Source organism: Narcine bancroftii, chromosome 3 (genome assembly GCF_036971445.1).
Source record: "Narcine bancroftii isolate sNarBan1 chromosome 3, sNarBan1.hap1, whole genome shotgun sequence".
Classification (NCBI taxonomy): domain Eukaryota; kingdom Metazoa; phylum Chordata; class Chondrichthyes; order Torpediniformes; family Narcinidae; genus Narcine; species Narcine bancroftii.
The window spans coordinates 186,771,835-186,799,803 of record NC_091471.1 but is presented as its reverse complement, the minus strand read 5'-3'; the positions used below and the strand labels follow the sequence as shown (position 1 = coordinate 186,799,803).

The 27,969-nt window shown below is 39.6% G+C and overlaps 1 protein-coding gene across 1 annotated transcript in view; it reads left to right on the top strand.

Moving 5' to 3' along the window:
* The window catches only part of LOC138757941 (diacylglycerol kinase theta), a 161,129-nt gene that overhangs the window by 91,122 nt on the left and 42,038 nt on the right, over window positions 1–27,969 (top strand). The window contains exons 12-15 of the mRNA XM_069926125.1: window positions 2,226–2,287; window positions 6,585–6,735; window positions 14,183–14,221; window positions 16,436–16,551. Coding sequence (XP_069782226.1) covers window positions 2,226–2,287; window positions 6,585–6,735; window positions 14,183–14,221; window positions 16,436–16,551 — 368 coding nt within the window. The remainder of the gene's footprint in view (window positions 1–2,225; window positions 2,288–6,584; window positions 6,736–14,182; window positions 14,222–16,435; window positions 16,552–27,969) is intronic.

Genomic DNA, 27,969 nt, shown 5'->3' with positions numbered 1-27,969 from the left:
CCACTGTAGTGTGCTGTGAGAGAGCAGTTGAACAGACTGGAGACACAGGTGGCTAGCTTGAATGTCACAGAAGAGTGTTTATGCAAACTTTGCATGCTTGTTATTTTAGGTCAGCAGTCGCACCACACATACGTCCCGTAGCTTGCATCACGCTGACGCAAGCGTGCATGCCAACTTTCGTTCTGGAGCGGAAGAGACTGACACGTGTGGCCATCTTTGTCGCGACTGCCCCACAGACCGCGCATAATAAGCTAGGCCAGTTTGTCCCGACAAAGTTCTGTGTCACTACAAATGTTTCATTTTCACTCAAAGCTACTGCACAGGTTGATAGTGTTGTTTAGAAGGTCCATAATGTGCTGGCCTTCATTAACCGTGGGTTTGAGTTCAAGAACCATGAGGTAATGTTGCAGCTACACAGGACCTTGGTTAGACCCTACTTGGAATATTGTTCAGTTCTGCTCACCTCATTACAGGAAAGATGAGGGTGCAGAGGAGATTTACAAGAATTGGAGAGCACGCCATATGAGGAAAGGTTGGGTGAACTTGGATAAATGGAGGATGAGGGGTATCCTGATAGAGGTGTACAAGATGATGAAAGGCAATAATCGTGTAGATGGCAAGAGGCTTTTTCTGAGGGCAGAAAACTATGGCCACCATAGTTTTAAGGTGCTTGGGAGTAAGTACGGGGGGGATGAAAGAGGTAAGTTTTTTATACAGAGATTGGTGGGTACATGGAATGCGCTGCTGACAAGGATCTTTTAAGAGTCTATTAGGTACATGGAATGGAAAAAAAAATGGAGGATTTTGCAGTAGGGAAGTTCTAGATTGTTTATAGAGTAGGTTATTAGGTCAGCACAACAGTGTGGGCTTAAGGGCCTGTACTGTGCTGTAGATTTCTATATTCTGTATGTGCAGATCAGATCATTGTGCTATTGGAAAGATGTAATTAAACTGGAAAATGTCCAGAAGAATTATCAGGACTTGTGGGCTTAAATTATATGGAGAGGCTTAACATCTTTTCCCCTGGAGTGTCAGAGGATGATATTTTATAAAATAACATATATTTCCAGTTTTTTCTGCCAAAGATCATTTCTTATTTTTGTACATTATATTTCATGAAGAAATTTAACAGATTATTTATTGATTAAAAATAGACGGCTATGTTTCATTGTGTTGAGCACTGGTGAAACCATTGAAACCATACCTGGTGTGCTCAATACAGTATTGATCTCCTTACATAAGGAAGGTTATTAGTAGTTCGGATGGAGCTCAGACCAGTTCTGATAGATTGATGGAGTAGCAGATTGTCTTTTGAAGAAAGCTTGGACTTGCCAGGTTTAAGGTTCCTTTCTTGTCATGTAATAATGCAAAAATAAAATATAGACGATGTATGCCAACTTTTACCTGCCATAAAGGCAAACAAAAAGTCGCCATTAGTCTTGCCTGGCGCACTAACAATAGGAGGAGAAGCAAAGAGAATCTCTTCAGAGGCATTGAGTGTCCGAGGATTCGCCTCCAGTGCTCCTGCAGCCTCAGTGGCAAATTAAGCTCCATCTAAACCTCTGATGCGTTCAGGAAGCTTTCAGTGCTTGAGACCCTTCAGGAGCTTTTCTTGACTTCAGCACCTTCTCCATTCCTGGTTCCTATAAGCTAATCTCCAGCCACCTTCGACCACAGTGCCAACAACTGCATCCTGTGGGGGTCCTTCAGCCACTGATCTCTTTGCTGGTCCACAGCCGTAGTCACCTTCTATGTAGGGTCATCTCCTAGGCTGCTTCTTCTCAATGGGGGCTTGTGCCTGCTGAAGGTTAGATGTGCAAGCATTGTCAAAATGCTTTACATCATGAGGTATCTTGGTGGTTGGATGTTGTGCAAAGCAAATCTTTTCAGAGGGTTACAAGTCTTTGAAGTAGAATTATTAAATATTTTAAAGCAAATGGAAATGGATTCTTAATAAGCACATGGGTGAATGGATACTATGTACAAATTGAAGTAGGTTCATTGAGATCAGATGAGGTCCTACTGAATGATGAAGCATCTTAAGTAGCCAATTACCTATTCCTAAGTCTAACTGAACAATCTACAAAGTGACCAATTTGTGAATTTGATTCCATTTAAGTAACCAAAATAAATATCGGAAAGCAATTGTTATAGTATTGGTAATAGGCATGATTAAGAAGCAGCTTTCTGCACAATCTTTCTTTATTTGCTGTGTTTCTTTTTAGTGCAGAGAATGGTGCTGACTCCGTTTGAGCTGTTGCTTCACAGACTTCAAGACATTAGAAAGGTACCATTTTTATTAATCCTGTGCTTCTACATGTGAATACATATATTCTTCCTCGGTTCAGCGATCGTGACTGCAAACTGGGATCGCTGAACCTGTACTGGGGTTCAAATCCGGCACTGTCTGTAAGGAGTTTGTATGTCCTCCCCAGATCTGCTTGGGTTTTCTCTGGGGGCTCTGGTTTCCTCCCCCCCCCCCCTCCTGTTCAAAACTTTCTGGGGGTGTATGTTAATGGGGTGTAAACTGGGGGCATAGACTCATGGTGCCAAAATGGCCTGTTACTGTGCTGTATATTCAATTTTTTTTTTAAACTGTTTTGCTTCAGATCAGTATCCACCCTTGTGATCTTAGCTTGTCTTTCCAATGCCTAGAAACTGAAAGTTCTGGTGAGATATTGCTGTGGTTCAAAAATTGTTCATCGTAGTAGAAATAAACACAGTACCACAGATGTGGGAAATCTTGGACAGCACAAATGTTCCTTCCCTGATGACTATACCCTTGAGAAGTACATCCAACTGCAACTTCTTTCAAACTATATTAGAAAATTGGAGCTGGAGTTAGATGAAGTCTGGATCATTTGGGAGGCAGGGGAAGAGTTAAGGGGATGTAATCACACCAGTAGCAAGAGGAAGGTAGCTTGGTGACAATCATGAAAGGGAAAAGGAACTGGCAGTCAGTGCAGGGAGCCCCTGTGGCCATTCCCCTCATCACAAATATATCCCTTTGCATACTGCTGAGGGGCATGACCTGTCTGGACAAAGCAGCAGCCAGAGTTATAGCACCATGGTCAGCTGAGCCTCAGAAGGGAAGTTTGGTCAGATAGAACAATAGTTTCAGGGGACTCGATAGGGGAACAGATAGGAGATTCTGCAGCCACAAAAGAGGCTCCAGGATAATGTGTTGCCTTCTGTGTGTTCAAGTACAGGATGCCTCTGAGAAGATGCAGAATTTTCTTTAATGGAGGATGAGCAGCCAAAGGATGTGGTACATATTGGCACCAATGACATAGGCAGGAGTGGGGAAGAGGTCCAACAAAGTAAATTTAGGTAGTTAGGAAAGAGGCTGAAGAACAGGACCTCCAAAATTGTAATCTCAGGATTAAGAGATGTTGCAAGAAATAAAGAGTTCAGGCCGAAACGTTGGTAATATGTCTCCTATCAACACTGAGTTCCTACAGCATTACAATATGATTGTGTTCAATTTGAGATTTAACAAGGAGAAATTAAAATCAAAAGTGTTGGCATATCAATGGGGTGAAGAGAATTACAGTGGCCTGAGAGAGGAACTAGTCAAAGTAGATTGGAAGGAGTTACTGAAGACAGCTGAGCAGCAATAATTGGAGTTTCTACAAGAAATGAGGAAGGTGTAGGATGAATACATAGCAAAAAAGAGGAAATATTTGAATGGAAAGATGTCATAAATGTGGTTGACAAGGGAAGTCAAACCCAAAATAAAAGCAAAAGAGAGGGCAAACAAGTAAGCAAAAATTAATGGGAAGATTGGGATGTTTCGAAAAACTCGCAGAAGGTAACAAAAAACTGAGGGTGACACATGAATGTAGGCTAGCAAATATCAAAGAGGACATAAAAAGCTTCTTCAATTATATAAAGAGTAAAAGAGAGGTGAGAGTAGATATAAGTCCACGAGAAAATGACGCTGGATAAATAATAATGGGAGATGAAATGGCAGAGGAACTAAATAAGTATTTTTCATCAGTCTTCACTGTGGACATTAACAGAGTGCCAGATGTTGAAGGATATCAAGGAAGGGAAGTGTGTGCACTTACTATTTCAAGGGAGAAGGTGCTTAGAAACTCAAGTGGTCTTAGAGTGGATAAATCTCTTGATGGATTGCACCCTTGGGTTCTGAAAGAAATAGTGGTAGAGATTGTGGAGGAATGGATAATAATCTTTCAGGAATAAATAGATTCTGGTATGGTCCCAGAGGACTGGAAAATTGCTGGTTAGCCTGATGTCAGTGGTTGGGAAGAGGATGGAGTCAATTGTCAAGGATGAGGATACAGGGTGCTTGGAGGTACATGACAAGATCGGCCAAAGCCTGCCTGGTTTCCTTCAGGGAAAATCTTGCTTGACAAACCTATTGGAATTCTTTGAAGAAGTGACAAGCAGGCGATATGAAGGTAGGTGAAAGAGTTGGGCGTGTTGAGGAAACAGAGATGATGCAGAAGGACTTAGGTTAGGAGAATGGACAGATGATATTCAGTGTCAGAAAGGTTAAGGTCATGCATCTTGGTTGAAAAAATAAATGAGCTGACTATTTTCTATATGGGAAGAAAATCGAAACTATCCAGATTCAAATGGACCTGGGAGTTCTCATGCAGGATAGTCTGAAGTTTACAACTTTACAAAATGCTATTAGACTATACTTAGAGTACTGTTTACCCTTCTGGTCACCATGGTGTTGGGAGGAAGTGGTTGCACTGGGGAGAATGCAGAGGAGATTCACCAGCATATGGCTTGGATTGGAGGACAGTCATTGAGAAGAGAGACTAGATATGTTGAGTTGTTTTCTCAGAAGTGAAGGATGCTGAATGGTGACCTGATGGAGCAATAAAAGATTATGAGGAGTGTAGATGGTTAAAATATTTTTGCATAGTCAGGATATCAGAAATGTAGGGCAAAGGTTTAAGGTTAGAGGTGGAAGGCTTATTAACTACTTGATATTTGGAACGTGCTTTTAGAGGAGGTAGTGGAATCAGATACAAAGGGACATTTCTACAGAAATGTCTTAATAAACAAAAATTTCCTGCAAAATTCATCTGCATGAGATTCTGAATAGTATACTAGTGTGGACTGAAGTAAGATTCTGAATAGTATACTAGTTTGTCCATGATCAGAAAACAGATTTTGTGTAAACTGATTATTTTCTGTCTTAGTGGCAGTGACGATTGGGGGTCTGCCAGGGCATCAATTTTTCACAATACTTTTGATACTTGCACTTGCTTCAGGGGACCAAGCTTATTGATGATGCAAAGCTGAACGCCAGTATGGTTTATCTGGAGAATGAAGCTCTTCATGGGGATATAGGAAGCTGAATCCACGAGAGCCTAACAAATGTCCAAAAATAGGGAATCATCTTTGGTGGAAAAAGCAGAAATTGTTGTTTTATAAAGGATGAGAGATTGGAAGGTGTGTTCAGAGAGACTTTTGTGCAGTTGTATAGAAGGTTTTGAAATTTAATGCAAACAATTAAGAAGGCAGATGTCAACCATTACAAGTAAAACAATAGTTTTCTGCAATTAATTGGGGCCCTCATGTGATTGCATTTGGAATATTATTTAAAGGCTTGGTATCCCTACTGAAGGGAGGATATACTTTAAACAGAAGCAGTGAGGGAGTAGATGGTCCTATGAGGTTTAGATTCATCGTCATATAGCACAGCAATAGGCCTTTCAGCCCACATGTCCTGCTGACTGGTAGTCTGCACCATTCCCTTTAACTTCCATTAATGGATTATAAGGATTGATGGTTTTGATATAGTAAGAGTACTCCAAGACTGGGGTGACGAGAGGCATAGTCTCAATACAAAAATGGGATATTCATGCAGGATAAGGTGATGAAAAGTCCCCTCACCCAGAGGTTGTGAATCTTTGGAACTCTGAATGAGAAAGTGGAGGTTCAGTCACTGAGTATATTCAAGGAGATGCTGTGTTTTATGGATATTAAGGGAATTGAGGGATGTAAGGTTTGTTCAAGAAACTATTGCTGATGGAAATGATCGGCCATGGATGGTGGAGCAGGCCTAGGGGCCGAATGGCCAACTTCTGTTTGGGTTTCTTCAGTTTTTATGTTCTCATATTCCTCACCACTTGTGGTGAGCTATGCTAAAGCTGTGTAATCGGAGTTGCAGATACTAAGTCTCAGCTATTTAAAAAGCTTGTTTCTCTATGTCCCTTGATGGTTGAATTGATATCCCTATTAAATATTTGTTTTTTTCCACTTACTTTACTACATTAGTTAATCAATGCATGTCTACTTTTTGGTCCATTTTAAAATGTGTGTTTTTTTTAAAGTAGATTTTCATGTGCAGTCAGCATTAGTTATCATATTTATGACCAATTAAATGTTTAATCTGATTCAAATTCAATTTGTCGCCTCTCTACACAATTCATCTGCTTTTTTTCTCAAAAATTCTATTTTTGCCAAAGGTTTGCGCTTTTTCATTGTGAGCAATTCCAACCAACTGGGATCTTCATAATACCTGGTCTTCTGTCTTGATACTGTTTCTTTATTGCACATCACCAGTGACGATGTTGTCTTGATGTCATTGTGTTCTGTAGATCTCTGTTCGTCAAATGAATCAGACACGATTTTATATCACAAAGAAGCAGGACACAGTGGTGCGAGTAAATCTGCTGCTCATGGCCCTTCCACTTCACTTGTCTCAGGACAAGTACTTCTCACTGCTAAGCAGTTACTTAGAGATCAAAAGTAAGTAAAAGAGAGCCACGTGTGTTAAAAGACAAAGGATGATTTCTTTGACTCTTGTGTGTATGGTGGAGTTGTTTGGTGTTGAAAGAGAAAGATGAGAATTGGTTTTTTTGCATCAAATTAGTTTTGAAGATGCAGTTCCTGATGATGTACAGGTCCACAAAATGATGGACAGCTATCTGGCAATGAGCGATAACCTTGTTTAAAGTTAATCTTTTGTAAAAAGTATGAGAAAAATTTAGTTTGCAATGAGATTTGGGGTAGAGAGTTGAGAGGAGATCATTGATTACCTACAAACCACAGTACTGAGTTGAGGCTGACATTCTTTGTCAGGGAGATTGGATCAGATTGAAGTAGTTGAGAGATGAGACATTTGGTATGATTACGTATAGGACAGGACGAACAGAACTTCCCAAAGCTAAACTTTGAAATTGTTCAGGTTATTCCTTTTCAATTTTAGCTAACTGCTTTAGATTTTCATAGTTAAAATAAAAAGAGATTTACAGTATACATAGCTGCCAAGGGTGGTGATCTCTGGAATTGTCTACTATGGAATCTAGATCACGAGGTAGTTTTAGAGGAAGTAGACAGATGTAGTTGATTGGGGAAAGGTTGGTTTAATGATCACCCCTATGCTGCATTTACCACTCTCTGTCAGCACATGTTGGGCTGAAGGGGCTGTACAGGCTGGTAATGTTCCAAATTTTGCAGCTTGTTGAAGACTTAGAGTAGTTCCCAATGCATCCAGTCAGGATACTTTCTATTGTATATTTCTAAAGATTGGTAAGAGATCTCTGGGACAGAGCAGATTTTCTCAGGCTTCTTAGAAAGTAGTCTCTGGTGGACTGACTTGATTGTATCATCAACGTGGTTTGACCAGGAGAGGTTGTTGGTGTCATGTCCTCCTAATAAATTGAAGCTCTCCACTATATCCAGCTCAGCCCTGCTGATGTGTACAAAGACCTGTGCTCCCTTTTTCCTGACGTTGCTGACCAGCTTCTTAGTTTTGATGATAATGAGGAAGAGGTTGTTGTCCTGACACCATATCACCAGATTCTCTATCTCCTTCCTATACTCCATCTCATCATTGTTTGGGGTCAGGCTTACGGCAGTAAGTATTACCTGTAGACTTCTAGATGGAGCAGGGTTTGGGCAAGCAATGTACGAGGAGTACAGTAAGGGGCTAAGTATACAGCCTTGTGGAGTACTGGTGTAGGAAATTGTGGAGGAAATGTAATCCTCACTGTTTGCTGTCGACAGGTCAGAAAGTCATGGAGCATTTGAGAGGTGAGAGGTGCTAAATACAATGTTTTAGTGTATTGGGATTGTTTTTTTTTGAACTGTGGTACTGAAGGCAGAGCTGTGTTTAATAAATGGAAGTGGACTAATTGTGACAGTAGGCAAATTATAGTAGAGTCAACTTTTGGGAGGCTGAATTTAATGTGGGCTAATGCACTTCAAAATGATGGATGTCAGAGCTACTGGTTAATAATCATGGAGACACATTGTATTGCTTTTATTTGGTGGCTCAAACAACCGGGTCCATGTGGATGAGCTGGGCCGAAGGCCCTGTTCCAGTGTTATAATACTGTATGACTCTGTAATGTGGTGAAATAATCTGTATCCCCACTACTTCCCATACAGTGGAGAGAAGATCATTGATGAAGTAGCTTAGGGTAGTGGACCCTGGAGCATTACCTGGGGCAGCAGTGTAAAATTGACCTCCAATGAAAACAATAGTCATCCATTGTGAAATTTCAGAATCAGAATTTATTGTCAAGAACAAGTCACGAAATTCAGTGTTTTGTGGCAGCGTCATAGTGTAAACATTCATATAAACCACTTTACAACAATGTTTTTAAAAATTATCTCTTCTAATGGTCATATGATAAAAACATAAGAAATAGGAGCAAGAGAAGGCCCTAGCTCCCTTGACCTTGTCCAGCATGCAGTTGTTGAAGTCTGTCCCCACTTTAAAATAAACTGTGAACAGAGAACACCAACTGCTTCAAATGAACAACGAGATACAACAGAGTTACAGTAAAGGGATTCTTTACTTCGCCCGTAAAACCATGGTTGGAGAGGCCAGATTACAACCCTCAGTATATGTACATACACTGCAAGCTCTGGAAGTACCTCTCGAAAGAGACAATAAGAAGACACACATTTATACAGTTCATGCAGGGGTGTTGTTAACTAAAACGATTCCATATAAGGAGTTTGTTTTTCACTACTGCCAGCATAATGGCAGACTGAAACTTTGACTCACACTTCCAGCTGCTCTTACATCCTCCATGGCTTTAGCAGCATCAGCAGAACAATTTTTAACTGGTCTTAGCCTCAAAAACTTTAGTCAAGTATCCCACTAGCCAAAGCGTAGCTAACCTCTACACAGTAAGATCACAGATGATGAGTACCTGGACTCAACTTTTACCCCGGATTTCCCCATTGTCTAAGAGTCAATCTATTTTAGCCTAGAATTTAATTAAACACTTGTAGCACGTACTACGGTAGGGCATGAAAGCAAGACACTGACACGAGGTGAGTACAGTCAATACTGACTTTATTGATGGTTTGCCCTGCCTTATATAGGCCCACTTCCGGCGGAAAAGCAATCACCGGCTTACCGGCCGCAGATAGGCCAGCCTTGCCGCCAGTGCTCGTCTGTTTCCCACCGTGCGGCTGACAGCCCATGAATAAAGCTGAGTTAACCAGCATGGCCCTTGCAGGATAACCGTGTTTGGATGACATCTTGTGTGTTAAGACGCCACGGGCCACCACATGATTGAACGCACCATTGTACCCCTAGAATTCTTTCGACAGATAGAATGTCACAATCCAAATCCAGATGTTTTATCTCCTTTGCTCTTTCTGCCACAGGAATAACAGTTCAACTGTGGCTAATCCATTTCATAAGGAAGAAACCTCCTTTATTACAGATCTCCTTTAACTCCTGATAAAGATCTATTGCTTCCTGTTCTGAAACCACTGAAGTGAGACAATCATCAACAAAGGAATTATTTCTGATGATGTTTATAGCTCGAGAACTAAATTGCTCTTCATTATCTTCAGCACATTTCCTGAGATCAAAATTTTCACAACTTGGTGATGAAGTTGCTCCAAATAGATGAACTGTCATTCTGTATTCAATCATTTCTATACTGTAACCTCCATTATGCCACCATAACAATCATAAAAAATCATGATCTTCTGATGGTACTTTCACTTGATGAAACATCGCTTCAGTATCTGCAGCAATTGCAATAGGCTCTGTACAAAATCTTATCAGAACACCTATTAAAATACTGGTTAACTCTGGACCCTGTAGAAGATGAGAATTCAATGAAACTCCTTAAAATGATGCCCCACAATCAAGTACTGCATGTAGTTTCTTCTTTTGTGGATGTTTAACTCCATGATGAGGTAAATGCCATTTTTTTAACCATCTTTGCGTTCCAAGATATCTTCTGATACCTTTTCTACATAACCCTTGGTTATCATGTCCAACATGACATTTGTATATTCCAAAATAAGAGGAGGAATTTCTCTTGAATTTTCTCTTCAAATTCAGCATATGCTGTTCTGCAATTATTTTATCTGGCAGACAAATTTCCCTTTTCTTCAAAGGTAATGCTGTACCGTAATGACCATCAACATGTTTAATAGAATTTCAAACTAAATCCAGAAACTTGTCCTCTTTTGAAGGTTCTTGAATATCTTTGAGACATTATACAATATCTGTTGTTCCCACAGATCCTTAAGTTTTACAACTAAAATTCTGTTGACAATCACGTTCAATGTCTCCTGATCATTATTCATTTTTCCTCCTAATGGTCTGTTAATCATCAATCCAAGCAACGTTCTCACAGCATAAGGTCTGTCATTTTGACTTCTTATTACTTCTAGAGATTCGAGAGCCTTTGGTACATCTAATCCAATTAACATCTCAATCTTAGCATCAATCTAAGGTAAGCAAACATCTTTTAGTTTGATATTATCCTGATATGGAATATTCTCCTTATTCACAGGCATAGTCTTCTGAGTCTACACTCGAGAGATTGCAAAATTCATTGCTATTTTATCAAGCAATCTGTAAACCTGAAACTATATTAGTTTCAATGTTCTTTTCATCATTCATTCTCTTCAATAATATGTGGTCTTTTTCCATGAAGATTAAGTTTATTCATTCATTCAACAGTACAAAATTATACTGTACTTCCTGGATCAAGAAATGCGTAGATCTCAGTATGAAGCTCCTGTTTTTAGTTTTAACCTGCACAGGAACTATTGAGAGGGTTTTGAAACTGGCCCCAGTAAAACTGTTTAAACCAAAGCTGAAGTATTGTCTCTGACTGTGTCTTTAGTCTTGGATTCCAATTGTTTGACTTCCTTTGTTGAGTATGCAGTAACTTGAGATGCTTTAAACTGCATGTATCACAACTGAGTCACTTGTTACAAGTTTTGTTGATGTGTCCTTTACACAAGCAACTAAAACAAAATAATTTTTCTTCAAAAAGGTTAATTTCTCGTCATGCGACTTTTTCTGCAATCGTGAACATCTTTCTAAAGCATGCTTATTTTTGCAATACAAACAGCTTTCCTGAACAGTCTGACCTTCTTTTTCCTTTGTTACCTTGTTCTTTCTTGTACTTGTATCTGAGACAATGATTTAGACTTCTTTACATCTTTAGTAATTATTGAAGTATCCTTAATATTTCCAAATACTGGTACAGTGTTAACATGCACATGCCATTCCAAGAATTGTACAACATCCTCAAAAGTGGCATCCCTTCCGGGAAGCATCTTAAGCTCTGCAACTTTGGTCCTACATAAATCCTTCAGCTTACAAAGCCATTTGTTTCCAATAATCGACAAATTAGCAAGCAAATTCAGCTCTCGCATTGTACACTACTTCCCATTGCGTTACAGCGTCCTGTCAGAAAGAGTGCATGTGCTTGTAAAGCCTTTGTGTTCTCTGATTTTATTGATGACCAAGAAAGAATCTTGTCTCTGTGGGCCCTTGCGATTTTATATTCATCGCCATAATGCTGATGCAATAATTCTTTTGCCCTTTTAAAACCTTGTCCTGGATTCATATATTGGCAACTTTTGACTAACTCCTTCACCTGTCCTCCAAGGTACTGCTCCAGGTAATACCGTCGATCTTTAGCATTTTTAGTATTACTTCAAATGTGATCTTTTTAAAATTTCATGAACGTCAGATATTGTAATATATCTCCATCAAAAACTGGAATTTCCTTCTTGTGTCAACCATATGAACCTTGTTGCTGTGCTAACATTGCAGAGATTTAATTTTGTTTTGCTATGATTAATATTATATTGTTTTGTCCACCATTGCTTGCAGCAGGTTGTCTTAAGGTGAATGGAGAAAATGGATCTTGAACTGGTGCCATAAGTTTAGGACCTTGGCTTGTAAGTGATGGCATTGGTGGAGATCCTTGACTTGTAGGGTTCTAGAACAATATGAAGAGACATCAGTGGTTGAATATGATCAACTCACGTGGTTGAACTTTTTTGAAATACTCATCTTTGGGGAAGATCCTTATATTATGCTCTCTGGAGAGATTGAATGTCGCTGATTTGAGCACCACCAGCGACACCCATGGCTCCTTGCTTGAGTATATTTGTTTATTGTGTTAGTGTTACCCATGGCTCTGCTGGAAATTTAGGTGCTTGCCCTTTGGGTACGTCACTTTGAGTGACAAATCATTTTGAGTGACCTAATGTTTTCACTTCGGCCATATTCATAGCACGTTGTTCCCAAGCTCGTCTTTTTCTCTATTCAATAATCTATTTTGTTCTTCACTCGCCATTTGCTGATTCTTCATTTGAACATCCCTATCCTCTAAAGCATATTTTTTCTCCAACCATTGTTGTTGTGCACAGACAGTAGCCAAGTCTGCGTGCACCTTAGCATGCATAGCTGATATGCTTGAACATGCGAAGCTGTACTTGCTCTAGATGCCTTTGAAGATCTTCCTGAGCTCATAACCTTGGAAATTCTATCATCAGTATTTACATTTGAACTTTCAGATACTGCTGTATGAGTCTCTACCTTCTGCATTTCACTTGGTACAGCCAGTGAGACTGCAACATACATTCATCTGTTCCAGTTCCACTAGCCTTTAATCCAGCTAATGAGGCCTGTAGTGCCTTGACAGAGTCCTCTCCTTGCTTGGTAGTTGAAGCCGTTTCTTCTTGGCTACTGGCTCCAACCAAGTGTTGTTGGTCTGCCTTGCTGGCTCAACTCACAATCAAACAATTCTTTGAGAGGAGCTGTTTGCTCATGGTCTTTAGCCCGACAAGACTTCTTACCCATCTTGAGTTCTTCACACTGCAATCTGGCTTCTCCTTGTTCTTGGGAACTGTAAATAAATTTGTATCTTACTAGAGTTGCTGCGTGGCTGAATTGTCTTTGTATGGCTGCACACAAGCTTTCTTATTTCTGGTTGTTTATTGTTTATAATAACACATTCTGGGCTTCCTGCCAAATCTGCTGGTGAAGCTCTGGCTTATTTTTTTCAAGGTCTCAGGTGTCTGGCCAGACTTTGACTCAATTTCAAACTGTGCAATTCACAGTCAGGTTCTTATAGTCTTCTGTATATTCTATTATTACAGCATAGATGCCTCTTGCTTTAAATTAAGCTGTTAGTTATTTTAGACAAATTTTAAGAGCCTTTCTTCTTAACAAAGTTCAAAATTAATTTTTTCTTTGCTTTGAATCAAAATATAAACAGCACTTTCCTTATTCTAATATATCCTAATTTCAAAGTATCATCATCCAAAAGCATGAGCTACGATATTCTGAATTTCAATCTCCTTAATCCAATAAATCAAACTCTCTGGCTGTTGCTTTATGTAGCTTTAATTCATTGATAAAACAAACATTTTGCATAGCTTTGCATTAAGACTTCCATAACGATGAATAACAAAGCATTTACTGTATAATGATAGAGATATAAAATGTATATAAAGAAGCTCAAACTTTAAAGAGAGACACAGAAAATATAGATAAACAAATTTAAAGAGACAAAAAAATACAAAGAAAAATTTCTCATGCTCACACTTCCTCTACAGCTTGTCAATTAATGAGGAAGTCATTAGTCTGGGCAGATAGTCACTATGGTAACACCACAAACAATATTCTCTTAAAGATACAGGCACAAAATTAACTAAGAGTTAAAAAAAAACACAAGGTTTTAACCTTTACACCTATATTTTGCTCATACCTTCATGAAGGACTCAAGCCCCAAACGTTGGTTATGTATCTTTATCTTTGCTACATAAAGTACTCTGTTTGATGTGCTGAGTTTCTCCAGCATTGTTTTTTTTAACCTTTTTATGACTAGAACTGTTTTTTGAATTCAAAAGTATTAAGTGTGAATCTGTATAAAAACTGAATCGCAGTATTCTGTTTCTTCACCAGGAAATGTGGTATCTCTTAGTTATGTGTATGCAGATCATGGTAAGTTGGCATTTTATTCTAATAACAAAATAGTTTAGGATAAATACAAGTTTTAGTGAAGTTCATATAATGAATTGTAATCAAATACTTATTTATGGTTCCATGAGGGCTAGAATAAAATGTTGAAAATCCATTACCTAATGACTTGGAATCTGGCATGCGAGGTGCCAGTTCCTACACTTCCTTGGAACTCACTATGGGCCCCGTTCCCACATTTCCCTTAAACTCACTCGACCTCCTTCCCATATTCCTCTGGACCTCACTAGCCTCTATTCCCACATTCGCCTGGAACTCACCAGCCCCCGTTCCCACATCCTCGTGGAACTCACCAGACCCTGTTCCTCTATTTCCATGGAACTCACCGGCCTCTGTTCCCACATTCCCCAGAACTCACCAGACCTCATTCCTGCATTCCCGTAGAGCTCTCTAGACCCTGTTCCCACATTCCCCTGAAACTCGCTGGAAGTCCCATTCCCACATTCCCCTGAAAAACACGAGGGCCCCAATTCCTATGCAGTTTTCAGACTCCATGGATCACTGGAAAATGTATTATTTTATTCTGTAATGTCTAAAAATGCTCAAGTGTATTGTGCATTTAACTGACGACATCCAATAGTCTGGAAATCCATCTGCACAGCTCAAGAAATGTTCCAAGAATTCTGGGTCATTGAAGTTTTACTGTGTTGGCAGCAACTGTAGAGGTAGAAACATTTTGTGTCCTGGCTCAGAAGCTAAGAGGATTTAAGTGCTTTGAAGATGAGATTGATTAATGACCATTTTTTATTGAGTGGTAATGGCAGAGTTCTGTTCTCCTTCAGATATTTTGTATAACAACTCGATCCGCACCTTGCTTCTGGTTGTTGACCTTTTCCTACTTCAAACATGATCTGGCTTTTGGTTTTTTTTATACCTTTGAACATTGCAACACGGAAACAGGTTGTTCGGTCCATTTACTCTATACCAAACTATTCTCTCTTGTCCCATCAATCTGTACCTGGACCATACCCCTACACACCCCTCCCATCCTGTACCTAAGCAATCTTCTCTTAAATGTTGAAACCAAACCTCAACTCACCATCTCTGCTGGCAGCTCGATCTGACACTCTCACCTCAATCTGAGTGAACATGTTCCCCTTAAACATTTCACCTTTCACCCTTAACCCATATCCTCTAGTTCATGTTTCACCCAAACTCAGTGGAAATAATCTGCATTTACCCTATCTATATTCCTCATAATTTTATCTACATTTATCAAATCTCCTTTCATTCTCCAATGGTCCATGGGATAGTCCTAAACTATTCAATCTTTCCCTATAACTCAGATCTTTGAGTCCTGGAAACATCCTTTTTAATTTTGTCTTCACTTTTTCAATCTTGCTAATATCTTTCATGTAGGTAGGTGACCAAAACTGTACATAATAAACAAAATTTGGCCTTGCCAGTGTTTTCTCTTCTACCAGGCTCTACATTCCATTTACCATACATGTCCTGCCCTAGTTTGTCCTCCCAAAGTGCAACACTTCTCATGTCTGCATTAAATTCCATCTACTATTTTACCGCCCCTTTTTCCAGCTGGTCCAGGTCTTGGTTCAAGCTTTGAGAGCTTTCCTCGCTGTCCACTATATCCCATATCTTGGTGTCATCTGAAAATTTGCTGATCCAATTAATCACATAATCCAGTTTGATGATATAAATGGCAAAAATAAACCCAAATAATCCAGCACCGATTCCTGAGGCACTCCACTAGGCCTCTAGTTAGAGCAGTGGTTTTCAAACTTTTTCTTTCCACTCACATACCACCTTAAGTAATCCCCATGCCGTAGGTGCTCTGTGATTAGTAAGAGATTGCTTAAAGTGGTATGTGAGTGGAAAGAAAAAGTTAGAGAAACTCTGAATGCTGCATCACCTGCTGATTTTCTCCAGCTCTTGTGTGCATTGGACTCGACTCCAGCATCTGCAGATTTTCTTGTTTAACTCCTCCACAACCATTCTCTAGCTTCTCCCATTAGGCTAATGTCTAAACCCATCCCACAAAGTCAATATCTAATCCAACCTACAATCTGTTGCTTTTGTTCTGGTTTGCACGATGCATTGTCAAGTCTTCACTTTCTATGTTTCCAAAAGAAAGTTGATAATTGAGGAGCTGACTCTGGGGTAGAGACGAGTGTATGAAGTGTTGGATTGGACCTCATTCTAACGTGCACTGTATTTCAGGTGCTGTTGTGTTGGAAATTTCATGCTGCACTGAAGCAGAGAGGATTTATATGCTTGCAAAGGATACCACCATCAATGGCAAACAACTCTCAGCTGTTATAATCCCTGACATTCAGGTAAAATCCAAGGAATCTATTTTAAAATGCTTGCAGAGAAGGGAGGGAGGGAACAGTTGATTCCAAGACAGATGACCTTCATTATCATGTAACAAGAAGTACCATGAATAAAATTCAATATTATCAAGGAGTTGCTATTCAGTCTTATTTATACAGCAAAGCTTCTTTCAGAAAGGAATAGGAAGTATTTACATTTTAGCAGCATCTTTGACATGCCCCAATACACATTACCACAAGTGATTGTATGGTTAAAAACATGGCAAACATAATTCCTACAGCAAATCATGAGAAATATTTTGAGTTTGATTGATTTGAGGGAGAGCTCAGCTTTACTTATCGGAAGGTGGGACCTGATATCTTCCACAACTGACAAATGTAATGTATTTCCTCACTGTTGCCTTCCCACTTGTGTGACCCTCCCTCAGACCTGCACCTCCCATAGTGTGACCCTTCTTCAGTCCTGCACCTCCCATAGTGTGACCCTCCCTTAGTCCCGCCGCTCCCTTAGTATGAACCCGCCCTCAGTACTTCCACAATGACGCTCCTCCTCAGTACTGCCTCTCCCACAGTGTAGCCCTCCCTCAGTTCTCTCCATCCCACAGTGTGACCCCCCTCCCTCAGTAGTATCCCTCCTACAGTGTGATCTCCCTCAGTACTGCCCCTCCTAGTGTGATCCTCCTCAGCACTGCCTCTTATACAGTGACTCCCCCTCAGTACTGCTCCTCCCACCATGTGACCCTCTCAGTACTGCTCCTCCCATAGTGTGACCCCCTCAGTAGCGCCCCTCCCATAGTGTGATCCCCCTCACTACTGCCCACCCACAGTGTTACCTCTTCCCCTCAGAACTATCCCTTCCACCATGTGAACTGAGTGATATTCTTTAATACTGCATTGTGTTTGTTCTTTACCCCCAGTGTTGGCAGAGAATGAGCGATGGTAATTATTTTGTTTTCAGCAAATATATTTGCTTAAGATATCAGAAAATCTGGTCTGTAATGGTCAAGGATGTAAGTAGCTCACTTTAATGTAAGGAATTTTCTGCCTCATAGGAAATGGGACAGCTTTTTGTTTGAACAAGCCAGTACTGAAATATTATGCATGATTAGAGTAGAATCACAATGGATGCCTTTTACCATGAAAGGTCACACAGAGAAAACCTTTTATTTGTGAAAAATCTTTTGTGACAGAAAATTCCAAAGTATTTGTAGTCAATGTATTATTTCATAGTTTTATTTTTGTTTGTGGAAAGTCATTGGATATCTGTTTAAGGCTAGTGGAGGAAAGTTTAGGGGAGGTGTCAGCGGTAGTTTATTTTTTTACCTGCGTACCTGGAATGCACTGCCAGGGTATTGTTTGAGGCTGGTAGAATAGAAACTTTTAAAAGACTCATGGATGTAAAACCAGGCTTGGATCCTTTCCTGCCCCATTTTCTGCATTACTGCTTTCTGTCTTTCTCCACATCACAGAATCAAGGAAAGATTGTTCCTTATCCTCACTTTTCACATAACCAATATTCAAACCTTTAGCAGTCATCCAGTGCAAATTCTGATATCTCCAACATACTACCACTACCAGACAACCACCACTGCTCTTCTCCCATAGCCTTTGTACTGTCAACATAGTGAAGAGATATTCTGGTTCTCTCTTCCAACAGTGCTCACTTTCCTTCTCATACAACCTAATGAATAACTACATGAAGCCCCTTGTTACTTCTTTACTGTCTCCCTTTTCACAGTCCAGGGTCCAAAATCAGGAAGCAATGACTAATTTATTCCTTTTTCTGTTTGGTTTCGTATCATCTCCACTGTGATGTAGTTTCCATAGTTTGGATGCTAAACATAGTTTGGCTGAGTGCCTAGCAAAGCATCTCAGATCAGACTTGCAAACATTCTTATTTATTCCTTCATTTTATGGAATACCGGTATCACTGGGGAGATCATCTTTTGTTGCCCATCCAGATATGCTCTCAAAAAGCAGGCGGTGGCCCATCTTGAACCTCTTCATTCCAGTGAGGTGACTTCCATATGCAGCTGGATGGGAAGTTTATGGATTTAGACCCAGCAGTAATGAAAAGGCAACTAAAGCGGCATCATCTGCAAAGAGTAGTTCACGGACAAGTTTCTCTTGTGTCTTGGTGTGAGCTTGCAGGCGCCTCAGATTGAAGAGACTGCCATCCGTGCGGTACCGGATGTAAACAGCGTCTTCATTGTTGGGGTCTTTCATGGCTTGGTTCAGCATCATGCTGAAGAAGATTGAAAAGAGGGTTGGTGCGAGAACACAGCCTTGCTTCACGCCATTGTTAATGGAGAAGGGTTCAGAGAGCTCATTGCTGTATCTGACCCGACCTTGTTGGTTTTCGTGCAGTTGGATAATCATGTTGAGGAACTTTGGGGGACATCCGATGCGCTCTAGTATTTGCCAAAGCCCTTTCCTGCTCACGGTGTCGAAGGCTTTGGTGAGGTCAACAAAGGTGATGTAGAGTCCTTTGTTTTGTTCTCTGCACTTTTCTTGGAGCTGTCTGAGGGCAAAGACCATGTCAGTGGTTCCTCTGTTTGCGCGAAAGCCGCACTGTGATTCTGGGAGAATATTCTCGGCGACACTAGGTATTATTCTGTTTAGTAGAATCCTAGCGCAGATCTTCAGCGCTTGACATCCTGCTTTGCGGAAACTGCCAAAATGTTTGGCCTGGAAGTCAGCCTGAAGAAAACTGAGGTCCTCCATCAGCCAGCTCCCCACCATGACTACCAGCCCCCCCACATCTCCATCGGGCACACAAAACTCAAAACGGTCAACCAGTTTACCTATCTCGGCTGCACCATTTCATCAGATGCAAGGATCGACAATGAGATAGACAACAGACTCGCCAAGGCAAATAGCGCCTTTGGAAGACTACACAAAAGAGTCTGGAAAAACAACCAACTGAAAAACCTCACAAAGATAAGCGTATACAGAGCCGTTGTCATACCCACACTCCTGTTCGGCTCCGAATCATGGGTCCTCTACCGGCACCACCTACGGCTCCTAGAACGCTTCCACCAGCGTTGTCTCCGCTCCATCCTCAACATCCATTGGAGCGCTCACACCCCTAACGTCGAGGTACTCGAGATGGCAGAGGTCGACAGCATCGAGTCCACGCTGCTGAAGATCCAGCTGCGCTGGATGGGTCACGTCTCCAGAATTGAGGACCATCGCCTTCCCAAGATCGTATTATATGGCGAGCTCTCCACTGGCCACCGTGACAGAGGTGCACCAAAGAAAAGGTACAAGGACTGCCTAAAGAAATCTCTTGGTGCCTGCCACATTGACCACCGCCAGTGGGCTGATAACGCCTCAAACCGTGCATCTTGGCGCCTCACAGTTTGGCGGGCAGCAGCCTCCTTTGAAGAAGACCGCAGAGCCCACCTCACTGACAAAAGGCAAAGGAGGAAAAACCCAACACCCAACCCCAACCAACCAATTTTCCCTTGCAACCGCTGCAATCGTGTCTGCCTGTCCCGCATCGGACTGGTCAGCCACAAACGAGCCTGCAGCTGACGTGGACTTTTTTACCCCCTCCATAAATCTTCGTCCGCGAAGCCAAGCCAAAGAAAAGAAAAAGAAGAAATGAAAAGGCAACATGTATCTAAGTTAAGTTGCTGTGCAGTTTGAAGGGGAACATACAAGCCTGATTGTCCATGTACCCATTATACTTGAGCCTTGATGATGTTGATCACAGGTTTGGAGAGATTTCAGAATAACCAGGCAGTGCATATTTGTAGAATTAGGAGAGCCAGTGGTGGGGGGAATTAAGGTTTTAGGTGTTCAAGCAGACTATTTTTGTGATCCAGGATGCCTGAGGAGGTAGAAGAAACAAATTCAATAGCAACTGAATCTGGCATTCCAAATTCAGTGTACAGTTTAGGTTCCATGGTGAAAGCATCAAGAATGGAAGAAATCGGAGCAGGAATCAACAATCTGGCCCATCAAGCTTGAATGTTGGCTTTGGCACTGAGGCATCAGAAGTTTATGAATTGAAGTGCCATTCTGGTTTTATCTGATAAACTAGTTAATGCAAACCAAAGGAGTGCTACACTGTTGGATGTCCCATCTATTGTATGAAACATTAAAACAAAACTCCATCCCCCCCTTGTGTCGATGGACATTGAAATTGTACCTCAATTTTCTGATGTCAAAATGGGATGAACAACCTCACTAGTTCAGCTTTAGAAAGAACTAAAAAGATTGCAAAATTAATTGGTGGCAAATTAAATCTGCATTATTGAATCTCTTGTGTTGTACTTATTTATCAATTGACTGCAACAGATGTAAAACATTTTCTGTTGATTACTGTAACAGTGAGCAATTTATGGCATTTATTGTTATACATAAAAGTACAATGTACATATGCCTGAAATTCTTTCTTCCTGCAGCCAGACAGTTAAATGAAGTTAAAAAAATAACTCAGAACATTATACATTAAATTAACATACAGAATTGATAATAAACCATCACAATTACAGAGGGGCAAGATAAACAATGGCCTATCATTAGTGCTGACAGGTCTTTTTGTGGTGCTGGAATAGTTTTAGATAGGGCAAAAATAGACAGTTAAGATTCTTATAGCCATTGGAAAAAAAAACTGTCATGAACTGAGAGGTTTCTGTACCTTTTTCCCCAAAGGTAGAAGCAAGAAGAGGTTGTGACCAGGGTGAAAGTGGTCCTTGTGATATTGGCTGCCATCCTGAGCTGGTGCCTTATGTAAATGTCCTCAATGAATGGGATGTCAGAGGGTTTGATGGACTTGACTAGGTTTGCTATTTACTGTGTGTCCGGACATTCAACTTACCAAACCAAACTCTTGCATCCAGTCAGTCTACTTTCCACAATACATTTAAAGAGGTTTAATAGAGTATTCAACAACAAGCAAAGTCTCCTCAGGCTACTGAGAAAGTAGAAGCATTGATGTAATTTCCTCATGCTGGCCTCAATATGCTGACTCCAAGAGATGTCCTCCAACGTGTGGACTCTTAGGAACTTGAAGGTACTACCCCTATCCATCCTCCCTCCCGTCGATGCAGACAAGTGCATGGTCCATCGGCTTTTCCATTCTGAGCTCCTTGATCTTGTTGAATTTAGAGCAAGATTGTTCTGTCTCCTCACAACCAGATTTTCGATCTTCATCCTTCATTCTGACTCATCATTTCCTGTTATTCAGACAACAATGAATTTATAGTTTGCATTGGAGCCAAATTTCTCTATGCAATAGAATAGGAAACAAAGGTGTTCCTGTGCTGATGGTCAGTGCGGAGGTGGTGATGTTGTGATCCGCACTGATTGGGGTCAGCTAATGAGGAAGTCAAGATCCCATTGCAGAAGGAGGAACAGATTCCAAGATCTTTGAGTTTGGCTGGTATGAAGTATGTGGGAATGAGAGTCATTGATTGCAATTGACTGGGAGTTTGATGCATTATTTAAATAGAGACTTGCTTCAAAGAAACATGAATGGAGCATAAAACAGTACATCATAAAAAGAGGCCCTTTGACCATGATGTCAAAAGTTTAAATCCCATTTAACTGCATGTGATTCATATCCCTCCATTCCCTGCCTGTTCATGTGCCTGTCTAAATGCCACATAAACATTGCAATGCTTCCTCTACCTCCCTTGAGGCGCACACACACAACCCTGTGCAAAAAAAAAAACTTTATTTCCTTAGACTTTAAAGCTATGCTCTCCAGTATTTAACATTCTCAACCTGGAAAAAAGACTCCGATTATCTCCCCTGTCAATGCCTCTCATCATTTTAGAAACTGCTAGCAGCTCTCCCCTCCCCTCCCCATACCCCAGAGAAAATATCCCAAGTTTAATCAAACCCTCTTTAAAGCTCATACTCTCCAATCCAGGCAATATCTTGGTGAATCTCTTCTGTACCCTCTCCAAAGCCTCCACATTCTTTCTCTTTGTTGCAGTTGCTTTCACTGTGAAATTGTTACTTGACAATTTTTACTGAGAAAAAAATTAATTACACAATAATATAACAAAACTAGATCAACAAGGCACGTTGGGGAGGAATCACGTGATGGAGTAGTGGCCCGACGGTGAACTCCAGCCCTCTCCAGAAAAGTCGGGAAAAACAAGAGAAAATACAAAGGCACAGAAATACAAGTTAAAGAAAAGTGAGTATAAAGGTGGAAAGAAGATGGAGACAAAGGGAGAAAAATCAAAATCAACGGAAAGAAGAGAGGAAGAGAAGACAACGGAGGAAAAAGGTGAAGGCCTTACCTGTCCGAAGAGGCCCGCTGTGGAGAGAAGACCCCACTACCTCAGGTCGGTAGAAAAAGAACTACAACAATGGCTCACAGAGCCGAGTAAAAGTGCGCAACCGCGCATGAAAAAAAACACACCGACGGGAGGGGGGACCAGCTGGGGAGTCGATCTCCACAGCCGGCAACGACAGCTGCAGAACACCTGCAGCAAGAAGAGACCACAGAAGACAATGGAAACAAGAAAGAAGAGGAGGAAAGGGCAGCAAAGAAACAACAGATGGCCAACCTAGAGGAAGAAGAAGAGGAAGAATACAGTGAAATAGATAAAGGGAAAGGCAAGGTAAAGGATATACTTGCTCTTGTTAGAGGATACATGGAGTCATTTAAAGAATGGCAAACACAGGAATTCAATGATTTAAGAAGAAGAATAAACAACACAGAAAAGAAAATAAATAAAATGGATATGACCTTAACAGAAATGGGGAAAAAAATGGACAAGATGGAAGAGCGGGCAGTAGCAGCAGAAATGGAGGTAGAAGACTTAAAAAAGAAATTGGAGGAATCTAATAAAAAAACTAAAGAGACACAAGAATTACTAGCCCAAAAAATAGATATAATGGAAAATTATAACAGAAGAAATAACATAAAGATAGTGGGCCTTAAGGAAGATGAAGAAGGCAAGAATATGAGGGAGTTTATAAAAGAATGGATCCCTAAGGCCCTAGGATGTCCAGAACTACAGCAAGAAATGGAAATAGAAAGGGCACATAGAGCATTGGCCCCTAAACCACAACCACAACAAAAACCAAGATCTATTGTAGTAAAATTCCTAAGATATACTACAAGAGAAAAGGTACTGGAGAAGACAATGGAAAAAGTAAGAGAGGGCAACAAACCACTGGAGTATAAAGGGCAAAAAATCTTCATTTATCCAGATATAAGCTTTGAACTCCTAAAGAAGAGAAAAGAGTTCAATACAGCAAAAGCGATTTTATGGAAGAAAGGATATAAATTTACACTGAAGCATCCTGCGGTATTGAAAATATTTATTCCAGGACAACAAAACAGACTATTCTCGGATCCAGAAGAAGCACGAAAATTTGCAGAACAATTACAAAAATAGACTGAGGGATGAAGACGGGTAATGAGAGCAAAAATTATCACGATTGATATGTATGTGGGTAAAGACAAAAATAGACTGAGGGATGAAGACGGGTAAGGAGGGTAAAAATGACCACGATTGATATGTATGCGGGTAAAGAGGTATAAGAGTGAATAGAGACAATGGGCATATGTGAAAGTATCTGTAATTAGAGGAAAACATAGAGAGTATAGACAAGAATTAATAAGGGAAGGTAATGGAATAGAGAGAATAAGGAGGGAATTAAAAGAGTGACCTTTGTGACATATAAAAAGCGAAATCTTTTCTGGGGGGGGCTGGGTGGGGGAAAAGAGCGGTCACTGCAAAATCAGTTGACGCTTGCGAGTGGATTCGCAAATCCAAATGGAGAGGGGAGATGTGGTTGTCCGACAAGGGATAAAGGGCAACTCAGGAGGGGAAGGGGAGATTGGGGATAAAGAAGATAGAAATAGGAGAATAAGGAAAATGTTGGATGTTGTAGGAATGTTGTCTGGTAAAGAGTTGAAAATAAGAAAACAGAAATGGAAAAGGAGGAAAGGTAATGATGGAAAAACGGAAAGAGAAGATAAACAAAATATAAAATGGCTACGCTGAACTATATGACTCTAAATATTAATGGAATACATAACCAAATTAAAAGGAAGAAACTACTAAATTTACTGAAAAAGGAAAAAATAGATATAGCATTTGTCCAAGAAACACACTTAACTGAACTGGAGCACAAGAAATTAAAGAGAGATTGGGTAGGACATGTAACAGCAGCATCGTATAATTCAAAAGCAAGAGGAGTGGCTATATTAATTAGCAAAAATGTGCCATTTAAAATAGAAGAGGAAATAATAGATCCAGCAGGGAGATATGTTATGATAAAATGTCAGATATATTCAGAGCTTTGGAATCTACTTAATATATATTCATCTAACGAAGAAGATCAAAAGTTTATGCAAGATATCTTTTTGAAGGTAGCTAATACGCAAGGGAACATACTAATAGGAGGGGATTTCAATCTGAATTTGGATCCAAATATGGATAAAACGGGGAAAAAAATTAACAGGAAGAACAAAGTAACCAAATTTATAATTAAATCAATGCAAGAAATGAAACTTGTGGACATATGGAGGAAACAAAACCCAAAAGAAAAGGAATACTCACACTACTCGACTAGACATAAAACATACTCAAGGATAGACCTATTCCTGTTATCAGCCCACATTCAAGGGAGAGTTAGGAAAACGGAATATAAAGCTAGACTATTATCGGACCACTCACCCCTGTTATTGGCAATAGAGCTAGAGGACATCCCTCCAAGAATGTATAGATGGAGATTAAACCCCATGCTACTTAAAAGACAGGATTTTAGAGAATTTATTGAAAAACAATTAAAAATGTACTTTGAAGTAAATACGGAATCAGTGGAAGATAAGTTTATAATATGGGACGCAATGAAAGCATTCATTAGAGGGCAAATAATAAGTTATGCAACCAAGATGAAGAAGGACTATAATCAGGAAACAGAGCAGTTGGAAAGGGAAATAATAAACATAGAAAAAAAATTAGCAATAAAGGAAGATACAACCAAAAGAAGAGAATTGGCAGATAAAAAAATAAAATATGAAACATTACAAACATATAAGGTGGAGAAGAATATAATGAAGACAAAACAGAAATATTATGAACTAGGTGAAAAAACACACAAAATCTTAGCATGGCAGCTTAAGACAGAGCAAACTAAGAAAATGGTATTGGCAACAAGGAAAAAAGACAAACAAATTACATATAATCCAAAAGAAATTAAGGAAAACTTCAGAGAATTCTATGAACAATTATACCGAACCGAAAACGAAGGGAAAGAAGGGAAAATAGATGAATTTTTGACTAAAATTGAACTACCAAAACTACAAATAGAGGAACAAAATAAATTAACAGAACCATTTGGAACAGTAGAAATACAAGAGATAATAAAAAATTTACCAAATAATAAGACACCAGGAGAGGATGGACTCCCAATAGAATTCTACAAAACATTTAAAGACCTAATAATACCGCCCCTCCTGGATGTAATCAACCAGATTGATGAGACACAAAACTTACCAGATTCATGTAAAACAGCAATAATTACAGTGATACTAAAACAAGGGAAAGATCCACTCTCACCAGCGTCATATAGACCAATATCTCTGCTAAACACAGATTATAAGATAATAGCTAAACTATTAGCGAACAGATTAGCAGAACAGGTACCGAAAATGGTAAATTTAGACCAAACTGGATTTATCAAAAAAAGACGCACAACAGACAATATTTGTAAATTTATTAACTTAATTCATGCAGTAGAAGGAAATAAAGCACCGGCAGTAGCAGTTGCTTTAGACGCAGAGAAGGCCTTCGACAGAGTAGAATGGAATTACTTGTTCAAAGTATTGCAAAAATTCAGTTTACCGGAGAAGTATATTAATTGGATTAAAGCATTATATAAGGGACCGTTAGCGAAAGTGACAGTAAATGGACATGTATCAAAGCAATTTAACTTAAGCAGGTCAACGCGGCAGGGATGCCCACTATCACCATTATTGTTTGCGCTAGCTATAGAACCACTAGCAGAATCGATAAGAAGAGATAATAATATAAAAGGAATAAAAATAAAAGACAGGAAATATAAAATCAGTCTGTTTGCGGATGATGTGATAGTGTACTTAACAGAACCAGAACTATCAATAAAAGAACTATATAAGAAATTGAAGGAATATGGAGAAGTGTCGGGATACAAGATAAACGTAAATAAAAGTGAAGCAATGCCTATGAATAACGCGGATTTCTCAAAATTTAAGGAGGAATCCCCATTCAGATGGCAAACGCAGGCAATAAGATACCTAGGTGTGCAAATAAACAAAAATCTAGGCCAATTATATAAACTCAATTACAATCCACTAATGAAAAAATTACAGGACGATTTAGAGCATTGGAAAGAGCTACCACTAACACTGATAGGAAGGATAAACTGTATTAAAATGAACATTTTTCCAAGGATACTATACTTATTTCAGGCATTGCCAATACAACTGACAGAAAAATTCTTCAAAGAGTTAAAGAAAATAATAAGGAGATTTTTATGGAGAGGGGGGAAACCGAGGATAGCACTAGATAAATTAACAGAATGGTATAAACAAGGAGGCTTACAATTGCCAAACTTCAAAAATTATTATAGAGCCGCACAATTAAGGTACCTATCAGATTTTTATCAAACAAGGGAAAAACCAGACTGGACGAGACTAGAATTAGATAAAATAGGGGAAAAGATACCTGAACACATATTATATAAATGGGACGAAAAATTGGTACAACATAGAACTTCTCCAGTATTACACCATCTCCTCAATATATGGAAGAAGATTCATGTAGAAAGAAATAAAATAAATTACCAAATACCAAAACTAATATTGACGCAAAATAAGCTACTCCCTTTTACAATAGACAACCTTGCCTTTAGAAAATGGGAAAAAAAAGGGATTAAAAGAATAGAAAATGGTTTTTCAGGAAGTAGATTCTTATCCTTTGAACAAATGAGAGATAAGTACAATATAACTGGAGATACAGCGCTGGCATATTACCAACTGAGATCCTACTTGAAAGATAAATTAGGAAGCAACTTGAGTTTACCAGAGGGAAGTAACCTTGAATATGTGATTACAGATACAATGTTAATCAAAAGATTTATAAAAAATATGTATATTAAACTGCAAGAAAAGGAGAATGAGGAAACAAATGGTAAAACTAAACAAAAATGGGAACAAGATTTAAATATAAAGATAAAAAAGGAAACATGGGAGAAGTTATGCTCTGGAACGATGAGAAATACAATAAATACGAGGCTGCGTATGATACAATATAATTGGTTACACAGACTATACATTACACCGCAAAAGTTAAATAAATGGGACCCAACAGTATCTGATAGATGTTTTCGATGTAAAAAAGAAAGGGGAACAACAATTCATGCAATCTGTACATGTGAGAGAGTAGAAAAATTTTGGGA